At 39.9% G+C, this 18028-nt stretch overlaps 1 protein-coding gene across 1 annotated transcript in view; it reads right to left on the bottom strand.

Moving 5' to 3' along the window:
* LOC140458089 (sodium- and chloride-dependent GABA transporter 2-like) overlaps positions 1-11445 on the bottom strand; it is an 82102-nt gene extending 70657 nt beyond the window's left edge. Inside the window, exon 1 of the mRNA XM_072552153.1 lies at positions 11227-11445. Within this exon, the coding sequence (XP_072408254.1) occupies positions 11227-11404 (178 nt within the window). The 5' untranslated portion in view covers positions 11405-11445. The remainder of the gene's footprint in view (positions 1-11226) is intronic.
* Between the last annotated feature and the right edge of the window lie 6583 nt (positions 11446-18028).

The following is an 18028-nucleotide window of genomic DNA, read 5'->3' as shown; positions in this document are numbered from 1 at the left end:
AGTCAGTGTATTGCCTTCAGTTAATCAATCATGTGTATGTATGGAGATATCAATAATCAGATAACTCAGAATTTGTAAAATTGCAGCCATTCAAATAAACCTCAAAACATCTATCTCAACAAGATTCCAACTCTCTATGGTATATATTTTGCCAACTAACATAGAGGAAATGCTAAAGTTCATGAATTTCGATTCGCACCTGCAGAAGTTACTACCATTTTATCTTATCCAGTGTTTTGGATATAGTTAGCTTCCTTGTTCTTTCTCAAGTGCTAGTTATGACATTTACAGTCTGAACATTCTCACATCCCTCTGACTGTACGTGCTTTATTTTTTTGCAGTTTTTCAACACACATTCTGCCACCATGTCACAAACTCTCAAAACAACAGCCTGACCTGTACATTAACTTCATTGAAACAGGCTGCTAGATGGATGTTTCCATGTTAGAAAGGTCATATGGCTATAGGAAGGCAGAAAGTTCATTTGTGCAGCATTGAATTTTATCCCAAACATATTTATACAAGAAATTGCTTTGTCTGTTCTGGAATATCAGTGTTCTTACATATTAACAATTCTGTGTGGAAAAATATGTCATTCCTACAAAAAAAAGTTTTCAGCTTCGTTGGTTGTCATCTCATTATGGATCAGAAAAACAAGTTTCTGGAACTTAAGCTTCTAAAATAAGTCCCAGTACTGAAGTGATATCTCTCTTATGTTTGCTATGCCTTTGAAATGTTTTCAACTATCAAAAGCAAACGAAAGATATATCAGTTTATTAAACTGTCTTATCGTGCATTAATACATCCTCCTCAGGGAGCAAAAATGGCAAAAACTGGTAGAATTTTAATGATTAGATTGTTGATTGCCACTGTATTATACAGAAAATGCACAACATGATTCTAATCCCTCTTTGGATTTGCTTGTGAAGCAAAAATCAGACAATAGTTAAAAATAAAGATATATTTTCCACCTAAATTTCCAAAAGCTGCACATGATCACTGAGAATATTTTAGAGGCCTGCATGGGTGCCCCTTGATTTTTTTTACTAAACAATGACCAGAAATATCGAGTGGCTAAGCATAATTGCTTAATAAGAGACCTCCCTAAAGATGGATTTGTGTATTAGTAGCTCTGCTAATCTTAGTCATTCATCAACATGTGCATCCATTCTGACATTTCCAATTACAAGTCATGTAAGAAAGTAGAAAAACATGCTACAATTCACCTTTGGCTGTTCTTTGCATCACATTGACTGAGACAGGTCAGAGGTGTTCAAGATTCATCTGCCTTACAACAGCATGATGTGATATGATAACTGACATCAGAATTTGAAGGATTTTATGAGTTTCAGACTCAGGCTGTAATTCAGGGAATTATTTACAACCTACAAATTAATTACTATTTCCTTAACTTTGTGATAAGGTTGAACCTGACTTCTTGATGAGCACATATTTTGCTAGGGTCATCAGTAGACACTGAAGTATATCCTTTTGGACTAGTTTATAAAAATGCAAAATGACTCATTATTGTTTCATTGACGTCATAGTAAAACACGCTGAAAATATATTACCAATTGAAAGTGCTCCTTGCCAATATTCTGGCAGTTATTAAAAGTAAGTTAGCAATTCATTTTTAACATTCATGGAAACATTTATGAACCAGGATTGCAAAAAGAAATGATTTAGAGATGACATTTTTCAGCCCATAATCTGATGCAACTCATTTTGAACATTCTCTATGTTTCAGTGTGTAAGTGTGTTGTGGTTAATTTTAAACTTCAAAGCAATCTCCAAATCAACAGCTCCCAGCTCCCAGAGGCACAGCACAAACAAGAATTGGAAAAGTTGACCATCTGAGCAAAACTTAGCAGCTTGATGAAAATACAGACAGCAGGTGCAATATGCAGTATGGAAAACTGAGAAATAACATACAATATGTAGAGAAAAAGGGAACAGAAAGGTTCATTTAAGTTGTGGAACCTTGCAGAGCGGAGATCGTTGGAGGGAGCTAGGAATTTATATGCGTGTTTATTTCTTTGAAAATATTAATGTCAGTAGACAAAGGTATAAAAAGAACAATGACATTTTGAGTCCTATGAATGAGATTTATAGTACAAGAGTAAAGAAGTCGTGATAAATTTTTAAAAGTTAGTGGTTATAAGCCCACAGTTAGAATACCGTGTGAAGTTTTGAATGTCTCATTTTAAAAAGGACATTAATACGACAGAGAACGTAAAGTATTGTTTCACCAAGGTTAGCGGGCATGGAAAATGTATTAAGGAGCTGGACATCAGATATTGAAATACTTTACACTGGAGCAGTGGGACTTTGAACGAATGAGTAGGAGGAAATATAACATCTTTGGGTTGTGCAGACAATGAAGTCATCAATTTAAAATAATTTCTGAAAGTGAGGAGAAATATCTCTATGCAATTTGTGTTGGAGTATGGTTTGGCTTCCTGCAGGGCATACTTAATGTAGAGGTCATCATATTTTTTTAAGGGATAAATATAAGAAAAAGAAGAAGATAATGATTATTGGAGGGCACATAACAGAATAAATTTAAATGTTGATGCAATTAAAAAAGTTAAAAGACATCTGGATGGATATATGATAGGAAGGGTTTAGAGGTATATGGGCCAAATACTGGCAAATGGGACTAGGTCAGATTGGGATGTTTGGTCAGCATGGACAAGTTGGAGTGATAGGCCTGTTTCCATGCTGTATGACTCTATGACGCACTCTAAGTCTTCCAAATTCCCGCCCTTCATCTCCTTTCATAGCCATCATATGAACTCTTTTAATTTTGTCTTCCATCCCACCTTGCTCCATGTTTAACACACTATCTTCTACTTCTGTTACCTCCAACCTGGTTCCAATATTGATCATATCATGCGTCTTTTCTTTCTCAACTCTCTGAAGAGGTCATTGGATCTGTGACACATTGGTTTATTCCTCCATGACTAACAGCATATACCTCCCTATGTGTGAAGAGCAGGAACATGATTGTTCATTCAACTCTTCCTAAACACCACTGTCCTGTGACCAAAATACTCTAAGGGCTGAATTTTATGAGGGGCATATTGATTTATTTATCCCTTTATCCTTTCTATCTATTATTCACCAATTGGCTTTTTAAAAGGCTGCCCTGCAGCAAAACAAAGTCCCATGGCCTAAACAAGCTGAAGACTGGACTTCTGCCCCTCAGCAGAAGGATGTCATGACTTTAGAGTTCCCAGCTGATCTGATTGGCCACAAACGTGTGCAATCCCGGCAGTACCAAAATTGATTAACTGGTGCTGCTATCTATTTATCACATCTTAGGTTGGCTCCAGTCAAAATCACAATCATCAGGGAACTAATCCCGAACCCTCACCCTAACCCAGTCTTTATTTATGTAAATTTGAAATTTGTGGTCTTTTCCTAGTTTTGGATTTATCACTTACTGTTTGGTCACTGCAACACTGGAAACACCAAATGTAGATTTGATGATTGTTTTGAACATTTCCATTTCTTTGTGTAAGTGGAAGCTCCTTGAACATTCACATTTGATTTCTCTATCTCATTCTCACTTTGTTCTCTGCATCTGTCTTGGTTGAGGAGCACCCCTAGTTCCACACGCTTCACAAGAATGACTTTTAATATTTTTAAATTTCAATTTACTTCTCATTGCAGTCATTACTTAAGGCACAATGACTACTGAAGAATCTTAAGCAATCGAGGGAGCTCTGTTGAACATGTTGTTTGGAAAATATCTACAGCAGTGACATTATGTAACCCAGAGATGTTCAAGTAATGAAAATCCTCCAGCAATACTGTGAGTTATATTGCTCCAAAACTTTGATCCAGAGATGATGAAAGACTAACAAAGATGGGGTTGCAAATAATTTGAATCCAAACTAGACTAATTATCCAAACCATGTGTAAAAGCCAAGTGAAAATTATAATTTTAATCATATTTTAATTCACTATTTTTAAAAAAGTGCAATTTAAAAAAATTGGTTGCAATAAGCTTAATAATGGCATGAAATATTTTTAATGTTTGTCTCTGGTAAAGTTACTAACGGTGGTGGCATATATTCAAGGTGAGACAGAGAAAGATTAGGTGGGAAGTGCGGGGACAATTTTTCAGACAGAAGGTGGTGGATGCCTGGAATATACTGGCAATGGAGGTGATGGATGCTGGCCTGTTAACAGCATTGAAGATGTAACTTGATAGACCCATGAACAGGAGGCGAACAGAGGGATAGAAACTGCGCAGTGACAATATGTCGCGGGTTTAAATAAGGATTTGAATTGATGTAGGCTTGGTAGATCAAAGGGCCTGTTCCTGTCCTTCATTGAAGGGTTCTCTCTCAATCTGTAGGAAAACAGCACATTTAATGTCAATCTGATCCTGTTATAAATAAGGAATTTACAAAGTGAGTAAAATAAAATTAATAAAATGTTGTCTGTCTGAGTTTTCTAAAAACTACGCATTCAAAGCAGAGATCTAGGGTCACAAAAACTGCACTATCACTGCTTCAGTTGAAAAGGTTAAGAGACTAAACAAAAAGAAATAAATTCCACAAAGTTACTCAATAATGAACAGACATGCATTCAATACTCTGAACAGTGCACTAGTCACGTATTGTTAAAAACTACCAATGTTTTACAGTTAACAGGACATTTCAAATACATTAGTGTAGGATGTGTAAAGCCAAGTGGACTTTAAAGGAACTATGAACCTGCACTCCAAGGTCTCATTGTTCAGCAACACTTCCCAAGACCTTACCATTAAGTGTATAGGTCCTGCTCTGATTTGCTTTCCTAAAATGTAGCACCTTGCATTTATCTAAATTAACCTTCATCTGCCACTCCACAGCCCATTGGCCCATCTGATCAAGATCCCATTGTACTCTGAAGCAATCTTCTTTGCTGTCTACTACATCTCCAATTTTGGTGTCATCTGCAAACTTATCAACTCATCTCTTATGCTCACCACCAAATCATTTATATAAATGATGAAAGGTTGTGGACACAGCACCGATCCTTGTGGCACTCCACTGGTCACCAGCCTCCAGTCTGAAAAGTAACCCTCCACTACCACCCTCTGTCTTCTACCTTTGAGCCAGTTTTGTATCCAAATGGCTAGTTCTCCCTGTATTCCATGAGATCTAACCTTGCTAACCAGTGTCCCATGAGAAACCTTGTCAAATGCCTTACTGAACTCCATATAGATCATATCTACCACTCTGCCCTCATCAATCCTCTTTGTTACTTCTTCAAAAAACTCAATCAAGTTCATGAGACGTGATTTCCCACGCATAAAGCCATGCTGACTATCCTCAATCATTCCTTGCCTTTCCAAATACATGTAAATCCTGTCCCTCAGGATCCCCTCCAACAACCTGCCCGCCACTGACATCAGACTCACTGGTCGATAGTTCCCTGGGTTTTCCTTACCGTCTTTCTTAAATTGTAGCACCATGTTAGCCAGCCTCCAGTCTTCCGGCACCTCACCTGTGACTATCGGTGACACAAATATCTCAGTGAGAGGCCCAGGAATCACTCTTCCAGCTTCCCACAGCATTCTAGGGTACACCTGATCAGGTCCTGGGGATTTATCCACTTTTATGCATTTCAAGGCATCCAGCACCTCCTCCTCTGTAATATGGACATTTTTCAAGATGTCACCATCTATTTCCCTACATTCTCTATCTTCTATGTCCTTCTACACAGTAAACACTGATGCAAAATATTCGTTTAGTATCTCCCCCATCTCCTGCGGCACCACACATAGGTTGCCTTGCTGATCTTATTTTCTCCGTAGTTACCCTTTTGTCCTTAATGTGTTTGTAAAAACCCTTTGGAGTCTCCTTAACCCTATTTGCCAAAGCTATCTCCTGTCTCCTTTTTGCCCTCCTGATTTCCCTGTTAGGTATACTCCTATTGCCATTATACTCTTCTAAGGATTCACTCGATCGATCCTGTCTATGTCTGACATTTGCTTCCTTCTTTTTCTTAACTGAACTCTCAATTTCTCTAGTCATCTAGAATTCCCTATACCTACCAGCCTTTCCTTTTATGCTAACAGGAATAAACTGTCTCTGGACTCTCATTATCTCATTTTTGAAGGCTTCCCATTTTCTAGCTGTCCCTTTACCAGTGAACATCTGCCCCCAGTCAGCTTTTGAAAGTTCTTGCATAAAATCATCAAAATTAGGCTTCCTCCAATTTTGAACTTTACCTTTTAGATCCTGTCTATTCTTGTCCACCACTATTTAAAACTAATATAATTATGGTCACTGGCCCCAAAGTGCTCCCCCGTTGACACCTCAGTCACCTGCTCTGCTTTATTTCCAAGTGTAGATCAAGTTTTGCACCTTCTCGAGTAGATACATCGACATACTGAATCAGAAAATTTTCTTGTACACACTTAACAAATTCCTCTCCATCTAAACCCTTAACACTATGGCAGTCCCAGTCTATTTTTGGAAAGTTAAAATCTCCTACCGTAATTACCCTGTTATTCTTACAGATAACTGAAATCTCCTTACAAATTTGTTTCTCAATTTGCCGCTGACTATTAGGGGGTATATAATCTAATCCTAATAAGGTGACTATCCCTTCTTATTTCTAAGTTCCACCTAAATAACTTCCCTGGATGTATTCCCAGGAATATCCTCCCTCAGCACAGCTGTAATGCTATCTCTTATCAAAAACACCACTCCCCCTCCTCTCTTGCCCTCTTTCTATCCTTCCTTTAGCATTTGTATCCTGGAACATTAAGCTGCCAGTCCTGCCCATCCCTGAGCCACATTTCTGTAATCACTATGATATCCCAGTCCTATGTTCCTAACCATGCTCTGAGTTCATCTGCCTTCCCTTTTCAACCCTCTTGCATTGAAGTAACTGCAGTTTAATTTATTAGTCCTACCTTGTTCTCTTTGTCCCTGCCTTGACTGTTTGACTTGCTCCCTTTCCCAACTATACCAGCCTCAGATTGATCTCTTTCCTCACTATTTCCCTGGGTCCCACCCCACCTTACTAGTTTAAATCCTCCTGAGCAGCTCTAGCAAATCTCCCTGCCAGTATATTAGTCCCCTTCCAATTCAGGTCCAATCCATCCTTCTTGTACAGGTCACATCTACCCCAGAAGAGATTCCAATGATCCAAAACTGTGAACCCTTTACCCCTGTACCAGCTCCTCAGCCATGCATTCATCTGCTTTATCCTCCTATTCCTACACTCACTAGCTCGTAACACAGGGAGTAATCCAGATATTACTACCCTCGAGGACCTCCTTTTTAAATTCCTGCTGAACTTTCTGAGTAGTGAAGAAGGCATTTGGTATGCTTTCCTTTATTGGTCAGACTATTGAGTGTAGGAGTTGGAGTCATGTTGCAGCTGTACAGGACATCGGTTAAGCCACTCTTGGAATATTGCAAGCAATTCTCCTTCCTATCGGAATGATGTTATGCAACTTGAAAGTGTTCAGAAAAGATTTACAAGAACGTTGCCAGGGTTGGAGGATTTGAACTATAGGGAGAGGCTGAACATGCTGAGCTTGTTTTCCCTGGAGCATCGGGGAGGCTGAAAGGTGACTTTATAGAGGTTTACAAAATCATGGGAGGGCATGGATAGGACAAATAGACAAGGTATTTTCCCTAGAGTGAGGGAGTCCAGAATTAGAAGGCATAGGTTTAGGGCAAGAGGGGAAACATATAAAAAGGGACCTAACTTTTTCACAGAGAGGTGGGGTGTCTATGGAATGAGCTGCCAGAGGAAGTGGTGGAGGCTGGTACAATTACAACATTTAAAAGGCATCTGGATGGGTTTATGAATAGGAAGAGTTTAGAGGGATATGGGTCAGGTCCTGGCAAATGGGATTAGACTAGGTTAGGATATTTGGTCGGCATGGAAGAGTTGGACCAAAGGATCTCTTTTCATGCTGTACATCTCTGTGACTCTATGACTGTAAGTGCACCTTAACTGAAGTAATCATTTCAGGAAAAAAAAAGCTACTTCATCAAATACTATCAAAGTAACTCAGACAAAAGCCCTCTGTGTTATATTGATCTTCTCATCCAATCAATTTATCTTCCAAAACACAGGGCCACTTGGAGTTCACAATTGTAAAGCTCAGTCAATTGACTTCTCTCCTTATGATCCAAGTAGTTTCTCACTCTTTTATTCTCATTCTTAGACAGGTGCTCAGCAAACCCAAAAGTCTATCCAGGTAAGCAATGTCTCCCTGCTAAAATGGCTGAACTCAATGTTGAGAGACTTTTACTTGTCCTATTTCCATTCCCTCTGGCCCTGCAACATGAATCATTTGTCATTTAATCTCTCCATCCTCCATTTTTTCTTCCCACGGACACTACCTGACCAGCTGAGTAATTCTGCCCTCTATATTCTACAGGGAATGATGTCCTTTCACCATTGTCTGCAACTTTCGAAGCAAGAAGTTACTTTTCACTCAAATATTATGTAGGACTCACAGTTACTTTGAGTTTGAGAATCTCACAATGTTTTTATTATCGGGCTCCAGTAAATTGAATAAATACTTGAAAATTTGGGACTAGAGATTTCTAATAACCTGTTCTCTCACGTTTTCTCTTTATATCATTGTAATGAAAGATTTATATAGCACCTGTCATGACCTCGGGGTAACCCAAGGAGCATATGAGGCTAATGACGTACTTTGAAGTGTAGTCACTGCTGTAATATGGATATGGACTTCATTATTAGGAACAGCTTCAACTGTCAAGTGAAGCTTTGCAGGAGCACCAACCATAATCCTGCTCACAATCAGTCATATTGATGAATGGTTGTAAGATTAGTCTTTTGAATTGTTGAATACATAAATATCTCAATACTTGTGTACAAGTTAAGATACTTAATACTGCACACAGACTGAATATTCATAGAATGGAAATATTTCTTAGTCAAACATTCAGCCATTCATTATATTGTTGCTTACACCTGTGTGACCCTGACAGGCTGTAGAATTGAATGGTGCTCTCTTTGTCTATGTCCTTCCATTAGAAGGGATATAAATTGAGCAACCCTCTTGAATAAAGCATTTTGATGCAAAGAACAGCAACTGCTGGGTGAATGTAGCAAAGGAAACCTGAAAGGACCCAGTTGTAAAATAATTTTAAATGATCATTCCATGGGATTACATGGAAAATAGAGGATGAAAACAAGTCATTTAACCTGGTATTTAATCATTCACTGTAACCCCATCCAATGCACTTATGTTGTTCCTATATACCCTCATTATCCTTTTCTTTTCACCATCTACCTAACCTTTTTCTCATTTACATAAATGATTTGGATGCGAGCATAAGAAGTACAGTTAGTAAGTTTGCAGATGACATCAAAAATGGAGGTGTAGTGGACAGCAAAGAGGGTTACCTCAGATTACAACAGGATCTGGACCAGATGGGCCAATGGGCTGAGAAGTGGCAGATGGAGTTTAATTCAGATAAATGCGAGGTGCTGCATTTTGGAAAAGCAAATCTTAGCAGGACTTATACACTTAATGGTAAGGTCCTAGGGAGTGTTGCTGAAAAAAGAGACCTTGGAGTGCAGATTCATAGCTCCTTAAAAGTGGAGTCACAGGTAGATAGAATAGTGAAGAAGGCGTTTGGTATGATTTCCTTTATTGTTCAGAGTATTGAGTACAGGAGTTGAGAGGTCATGTTGCGGCTGTACAGGACATTGGTTAGGCTACTGTTGGAATATTGCGTGCAATTCTGGTCTCCTTCCTATCGGAAAGATGTTGTGAAACTTGAAAGGGTTCAGAAAAGATTTACAAGGATGTTGCCAGGGTTGGAGGATCTGAGCTACAGGTAGAGGCTGAACAGGCTGGGGCTGTTTTCCCTGGAGCGTTGGAGGCTGAGGGGTGACCTTATAGAGGTTTACAAAATTATGAGGGGCATGGATAGGATAAATAGACAAAGTCTTTTCCCTGGAGTCGGGGAGTCCAGAACTAGGGGGCATAGGTGTAGGGTGAGAGGGGAAAGATATAAAAGAGACCTAAGGGGCAACTTTTTCACGCAGAGGGTAGTACGTGTATGGAATGAGCTGCCAGATGATGTGGTGGAGGCTAGTACAATTGCAACATTTAAGAGGCATTTGGATGTGTATATGAATAGGAAGGGTTTGGAGGGATGTGGGCCGGGAGCTGGCAGGTGGGACTAGATTGGGTTGGGATATCTGGTCAGCATGGATGGGTTGGACCGAAGGGTCTGTTTCCATGCTGTACATCTCTATGATTCTATTCTAGCATGCTGACCTGAGCTTTGCTTCAGTCACTAACGCCCGTTTGTATCCTTCAATCTAATAAGCTTTCTCCATCTCTGTTTTAAGTCTCTTATATTTAATCTTATATCTTCAGTCTCTATTCCTGTCTACCCTATCTATCCCTATTCAGACGATTAGATAGGGTAGACAGTGAAAGTCTTTTTCCTAGGATGATGACGTCAACTTGTATGAGGGGGCATAACTACAGATTGAAGGGTAATAGATTTAAGACAGACGTCAGAGGCAAGTTCTTTACTCAGAGAGTGGTAAGGGCATGGAATGCCCTACCTGCCAATGTAGTCAACTCAGCCACATTAGGGAGATTTAAACAATTCTTGGATAAGCACATGGATGATTTTGGGCTAGTGTAGGGGGATGAGCTGAGAATAGTTCACAGATTGGCGCAACATCGAGGGCCGATACATCTGCATTGTATTGTTCTCTGTTCTATGTTCTATGTTCTATGTTCTATGTTCTATTTATTTAGTCTCATCCATTCACACTTATCACCCAACTATCAATTGCTCTTTAATAAAAATCAAAAAAGATTGTAGCTGTTGTAAATCAGAAACAAAAACAGAAATTGCTGGAAAAGCTCAGCAGGTCTGGCAGCATCAGCAGAGAGAAATCAGTGTTAATATTTCAGGTCAGATAATCCTTCCTCAGAATGAGTTACTCATTTGTTTGAATGAGAATAGGCCTAATTTCTCAAGTTTGCCTTTCTATTATTATTTTCATAACTGAGGTAGCATCCCAACAAACATGCACTGCGTGTTCGCTATTGCTTCAGCTTTTTTTTCAATTGAGTAGAACTCAGAACTGGATATGGTATCCTACCTGTGTTCTTACTATGGTTTTCACCATATTCACCATTTCAACTTTACTATTGTATTCTGTATCTTACTCTTGCATTCATTTCATTTCACAACCTACCTCCTCCATTCTTGTAACAGAGATAAGGAAACCTCCAAATGTTGCCCAGTCCAACTATCCCTCCAACAACTGACAGGATGAATTCCAACTTGTTGCTCCATTTCTCTCTTTCTATGAACTTCCTTTTCTTTTCACAAAAGTAGCTCTGGGATAAGACTTTTTCATTTGCTCCTTCCATGTTGCTGTTCGTTTTCTGAAATTCTTCAGCTGAGTAAATGAAGAAAAATAATTTGAGATGTAATAAATAGCAAACAGAATAGTGGTTAAATTATTCACACTACCATGGTTAAAATATTCACACCAGGCGTATGTCATGGACATGCCTAGTCATTTTATTTGCGTCAAGGGCAAATTGCAAAACAAACAACAATTATAACAAGTACTAGAAAAAAAATCAGTTAGTTGAGTAAAGCATTCAGAAACAGTTTGGGAGTTAACAATTATCAATCAGTCAACCAAATATTGATAAGTAAAAGAAACAAAATGAACTCTGATCACAGCCAATATAACTGCTTTACTATTTAACAGCAGATCAAATGTTACATTACAAGATGCACATGATTTACTAGTTCAAATGAAATTATGTGGATATCATTATGATCGCATGATTCCAGTAAATGCTTGGGGTTGTTAGAGTCTGGATTCTCTCATCATAACGGGAGAGAAGTTGAATTCAGGCAGCTCACCACCTGTCTTGACCCTTTCTGTCCTATTATGAATCATTTTCCTCCTGGAATAAGAGACGTGGAAGAATTAAGGAAGATGCAAGTGAGTGACACAACTGTTCCCTTTGGTGCAGGTAGGGAGATGCCCTGAGTGAGTAGGCAATGCAGTGAGTATGAAGGGGTAGTGTTGTTGGGAGTTGGGGTGATGATAGTGAGTCAGGGAAGGTAGAAACTGTAGTGGGTCTGGGTCTTTATAGGAGATGGGTACAATGTTAGAAATAGAGTGAGGTAATAGAACATAGAACTGTACAGCACAGTACAGACCCTTCAACCCTTGATGTTGTGCCAGCCTTTTATCCTACTCTAAGATCAAACTAACCTACATACCCCTCATTGTACTATCATTCATGTGCCGATCCAAGCATCGCTTAAATGTCCGTAATGTATCTGACTCTACTACCACAGTGGGCGGAGCATTCCACACATCCACCAGTCTCTGTGTAAAGAACACCGCTCCTCAAACTTCTTCTCATCACCTGAATATTATGCCCCTCATGATAGCCATTTCCTCCTGGGACAAAGTTTCTGACTATCCACTCTATCTATGCTTTTCATCATCTTGTACACCTCTATCAAGCCACCTCTCATCCTTCTTCACTCCAAAGAGAAAAGCCCTAGCCTCCATCAATCTTTCTTCGTAAGACTTGCCCTCTAGTCTAGGCAGCATCCTGGTACATCTCCTCTGCACCCTCTCTAAAGCTTCAACAGCCTTCCTATAATGAGTCGACCAGAACTGAACACAATATTCCAAGTATGATCTAACCACGACTTTATAGAGTTGCGGCTCTTAAACTCAATCCTCTTGTTAATAAGAGCCAATGCACTATATACCTTCTTAACAACCCTGTCAACTTGGGTGGCAACTTTGAAGGATCAATGGATGGGTACCCCAAGGTCCCTTTGTTCTTCCACAATGCCAAGAATCCTGCCTTTAACCCTGTAATCTGCATTCAAATTCATCTTTCCAAAATGAATTACTTCACACTTTTCTAGGTTGAACTCCATCTATCACTTCTCAGCCCAGCTCTGCATCCTGTCAATGTCCCCTTACAACCTACAACATCCCTCCACACTATCCACAACTCCACCAACCTTTGTGTCATCAGCAAACTTACTAACCCACCTTTCCACTTCTTCATCCAAGTCATTTATAAAAATCACAAACTGCAGAGGTCCCAGAACAAATCCGTGCTGAAATCACTGGTCACCGAGCTCCAGACTGAATACTTTTCATCTACTACCACTCTCTGTCTTCTATGGGCCAGCCAACTCTGTATCCAGATAGCCAAATTTCCCTGTATCCCATACCTCCTTACTTTCTAAATGAGCCTACCATGGGGAACCTTATCAAATGCCTTGCTAAAATCTACATGCACCACATTCACTGCTCTACCTTTATTAATCAGTTTTGTCACATCCTCAAAGAATTCAATAAGGTTTGTGAGGCATGACCTACTCCTCACAAAGCCATGCTGACTATTTCTAATCAAACTATAGTTTTCCAAAAGATCATAAACCCTGTCTCTCAGAATACTCTCCAGTAATTTGCCCACCACTGACATAAGACTGACTGGTCTGTAATTCCCAGGGTTATCCCTATACCCTTTCTTGAATAAGGAAATAACATTTGCCAACCTCCAATCATCTGGTACTACTCCAATGAACAGTGAGGACGCAAAGATCATTGCCAAAGGCGAGCAGTCTCTTCCCCTGTTACCTTGAGTATATCTTGTCTGGTCGGATGGGACTTATCTATCCTCATGTTTTTCAAAATTTCCAGCACATCCTCCTTCTTAACATCAACCTGTTCGAGCATATCAGCCTGCTTCATACTGTCTTCACAAACGATGAGGTCCCTCTCACTAGTGAATACTGAAGCAAAGTATTCATTTAAGGACCTCCCTACCTCATCTGACTCCAGGCACAAGGTCCCTCTGCTATTTCTGATCAGCCCCACCTTCACTCTGGCCATCCTTTTGTTTCTTATCTAAGTGTAGAATGCCTTAGGGTGTTCCTTAATTCTACAAGCCAAGGCCTTTCCACGCCCCCTTCTAGCTCTCCTAAGTTCATTCTTCAGTTCCGTCCTGACTATCTTGTAACTGTCTAAAGCCCTGTCTGATTCTTGCCTCCTCAACCTTAAGTAGGCTTCCTTTTTCCTCTTGACTAGATGTTCCACATCCCTTGTCACCCAAGGTTCCTTCACCCTATCATCCTTTCCTTGCCTCAGTGGGACAAACCTATCCAGCACTAACAGCAGGTGCTTGCTAAACAATCTCCACACTTTCGTCGTGCATTTCCCTGAGAACATCAGTTCCCAATTTATGCTCCACAGTTCCTGCCTAATAACATTGTAATTTCTCCTCCCTCAATTAAATACTTTTCCATACAGTCAACTCCTATCCCTCTCCATGTCCATAGTAAAGGTCAGGGAGTTGTGATCACTATCACCGAAATGCTCTCCTATCAAGAGATCTGATACCTGACCTAGTTCGTCGCCAAGCACCAAATCCAATATGGTCTCCCCTCTCATCGGCTTATCCGCAATTTGAGTCAGCAATTCTTCCTGGACACACCTGACAAAATCTGCTCCATCCAAACTATTTGGACTAAAGAGGTTACAATCAATATTATAGAAGTTAAAGTCACCAAGAACAACAACCCAGTTACTTCTGCACCTTTCTAAAATCTGCCTCCCAATCTGCTCCTCCGTGTCTCTGTTGTTATTTGGTGGTCTATAGAAAACTGCCAATAAAGTGACTGCTCCTTTCCTATTTCTGACTTCCACCCATACTGACTCAGTAGACAAAGCTTCCTCAATGACCTCCCTTTCTGCAGCTGTGATACTATCCCTGATTAGCAATGCCATTCCCCCACTTCTTTTACTTCCCTCCCTATTAGTGGGTGGCACAGTGGCACAGTGGTACAGTGGTTAGCACTGCTGCCTCACAGCGCCAGAGACCCGGGTTCAATTCCCGCCTCAGGCGACTGCCTGTGTGGAGTTTGCACATTCTCCCTGCCCAAATATATTATTTCACTTACCCAGCAGTCCCTGTGTCTGCTTCTGCTCCTGTTCAGCCTTCATTCCACTGATTTGTGAGGTAAGTATTTTATATTATAATATACCTTCCCGGCTGCCCCTGCCTTGTGCTCTCTTGACTTAATAGAGAGAAGATGATGGCACTTGCGTCGGTGAGGGTCAGGGGTGGTTATTGATCTTTCTACGTTGCTGGTCATTTCTTCAGACAGCTGAACTGCACTGTCTTGGGTGGTAACCTCGGAATACACTGGCATGGTCTGGTATGGTGGCTTCCTTTGCTGGTCCTGGGGAAGAAGATGTCCATTCTCTGTCACCCTATTTAGCAGGACCTCCAGACCTCTGTACACAAAGCAGGATGCACATGTTCCCTTGTCTGCCATGTCCAGGGAAAACCTCAGGAACTGTACAGGACAGTTCCAGATTGACAGTCCTCATTCGGGCACACAACAGCCTTTTGAAGATGGTGCTGGACCCGGGTTATGGCCAAACTAGGATATCTCAGCAGTGCTGAGTTGTTCCAGGTACATTAAGTGGTAGAATGGACCTTCTACAATTAAACAAGAGGGAAGCCATAGAGACAAGATAGTTATCTAGTTTGGTATGAAACTTGCTAGGTCTTGCTAAGAGAGACCACTCATGAAATTAAAACTTTGCTGAAAAGAGTAAGCTTCAGCCTGTCACAAAGCTGATCCTTTTTTCTAAAAGCTGTTCCTTTTGTCAAGGATACTGTGTCCTTGGTTTTTCCAGAGGGGTCGTGAAACAGTCCGGACTCCGCAACAACTGGTTTGATAACAGAGATGAAAGGGTTTACTGAGAGGCCTTTTTGTTTATACATAAACAGATGAGACTTCAGGTCAAAGCTTTTATGTTTTAGATGTGTAATAAAAAGGGAGTGGTCAGTCCTAAAAGCTGAAGGCTTGTTTGAGTCCGTTCAGCAGTGGGCTGTGTGGAAACAGGTTGCTAGACCCTCTCTCCTTCTGTCCTTCTAACTTCAACATGTAAGCCTTTGTTTTATTTTTGCTCTGTGTTAAAGGGACTGTTTATTGGGACTGTTGCATGTATTTTTCAGAACAATATAATTAAATCTAGTTTGGATGGACTTAAATCTGTGGGTATTCTATATTCTGTTCTTTGTGTTTCATTCTGTAACTTTGGGAATAAATTTTTGTTTGTTTTTAAAACCTAGTAGTCAACCTAGCTAACTTACTCTGGATAATAGTCACTGTACACTTACCGAAACAAATAGTGAAGTTACGGTCTGGGCTGCCTGCTTAACAATGTTTTGAGTGGTCTGGCCTAGTCCATAACAAGCCCCAAACCTTCATTCCATCACTGTTGCTGGGTCAGAATGCTGGAACTATTTTCCTAATGGCACCTTGATTGTTCCTAGGACTGGAGCATTTCAGGAAAGTAGCTCACCACCACCTTTTGCTGGATAATTAAGCATGAACAATCAATGAAGTTCTAGCCAGTGAAGTCCACATTCCATGAACATATTTTAAAAAACCATAAAAGTATGTGTATAGTTTATAAAAGGAGTGTCTGTTACAAACAGGAAGAATAAAATCTGCACAGTTTTATGTAATAAGAGTCCTCGGGGTGTCAGTTTTTAATCTGAGATCACAATTGTTTAATGGTTAACTTATATCCTCGGCAGTGGTGAAATTTGTAAATATCTTTGAGTTCTTGGTGGTTGATCATTTCTCCAGTTTGTTTTTTCAATGAATGCCATTTTTGAGATGAACAGGGGAGGGAGAGAGATTCCCACCCATCGCTGGTAACATACCATATTTTTTCTCCCTTTCTCCAGCTTGCCAAGTAGCAACTGAAATACTGGTTATTTAAGTACTTTTGAGTCTAACACAATTGTCTTCTTAAGCTAGAAATTTGAAGCAAACCTTTAATGTCTTATATGTGTAACTTCTTATTCATTCTCATTCTAAATTAAAACATGAGAAGCAAGTTTCTTGGCACATGACGCATTGACTGATTTCAATGTCTTTAGACAAATGTACATCTTACCATTATGATTGAACAGGCAGTTGGTGCCATTGACATCATTGTGTTTCCACATGCAGAACTGAAACTGGAAACGGAAGTGAAAGTAATGCATCCAGCTGTTGTTTCCTCTCTTTTTGCCTGCTGGCTGCCCTCTTTGCAGCTGGCCTCTCCCCCTGCTGTCCTACTGGGTACATTAATCGCCACTCCCCTCACAATACTGCTTGGTGGCGACGATCAGTCTCCCTTAGCTCCAAATTCCATGACAGTTTGCCAGACACTTGGGCATGTTCCCAGTATTCAAACCCTTCAGCAGTTTAATCCAACCATTCTCTTCCATCGCTTTCATAAAAGCATCCTAACCTGGACAAAACAGAGAAGTCAGCATGCAGGCATATGGGATATGACTCAATATCTGGGGAGTTCTGTCTAAAGTATTTCAATTCGTGGTACACTAGAAGTTACTGTGAATGATTCTAATCTCCATATAATAAAAAAAGAATATTGAGGTGTGACAAAAGATGCAAAAAAACTAACATAAATAATCCAAGAACTGAGAGGTTATAACTTGCAGTAGAAACTGAACAGGCCTGGGATGCTTTCTCTAGAAAATAAAAGATTGAGGGCTGACCTGATGGAGGGACTTGACTTATATGAAAGTGATTCAATGGGAAGATTTATAGATTTCCATTTGTGGTGGAGGCCAGAATTAGGGGCTCATAAAAATAAGATGGTCACTAATAAAGCCAATTGTGAATTTAGGAGAAATATTCTTTCCCAAACATTAGTGAGAATATGGAACTCTCTGTAAGAAAATGAATCACTATTAGATGAACAAGTATAGAATTCATATGGAATTGACCTATGTGCCGTAAGTCACCCTCAGCAGAAAAACTGTTTTATTTATTTCTCTGATAAAACACATAAACAGACTCTACAAATGTTGAGGTCTCTTGGTTCATGCTTCCATATTGACTTTCTTCGGTCAGTAAACTAATGCTCTGTGTGCCCTTTTATCTATATGAACATTTCGTAAAGGCTA

Source organism: Chiloscyllium punctatum, chromosome 32 (assembly GCF_047496795.1).
Source record: "Chiloscyllium punctatum isolate Juve2018m chromosome 32, sChiPun1.3, whole genome shotgun sequence".
In the NCBI taxonomy this organism is placed as follows: Eukaryota; Metazoa; Chordata; class Chondrichthyes; order Orectolobiformes; family Hemiscylliidae; genus Chiloscyllium; species Chiloscyllium punctatum.
The sequence above is the reverse complement of the archived record's forward strand: the minus strand, read 5'-3'. Positions and strand labels throughout refer to the sequence as shown.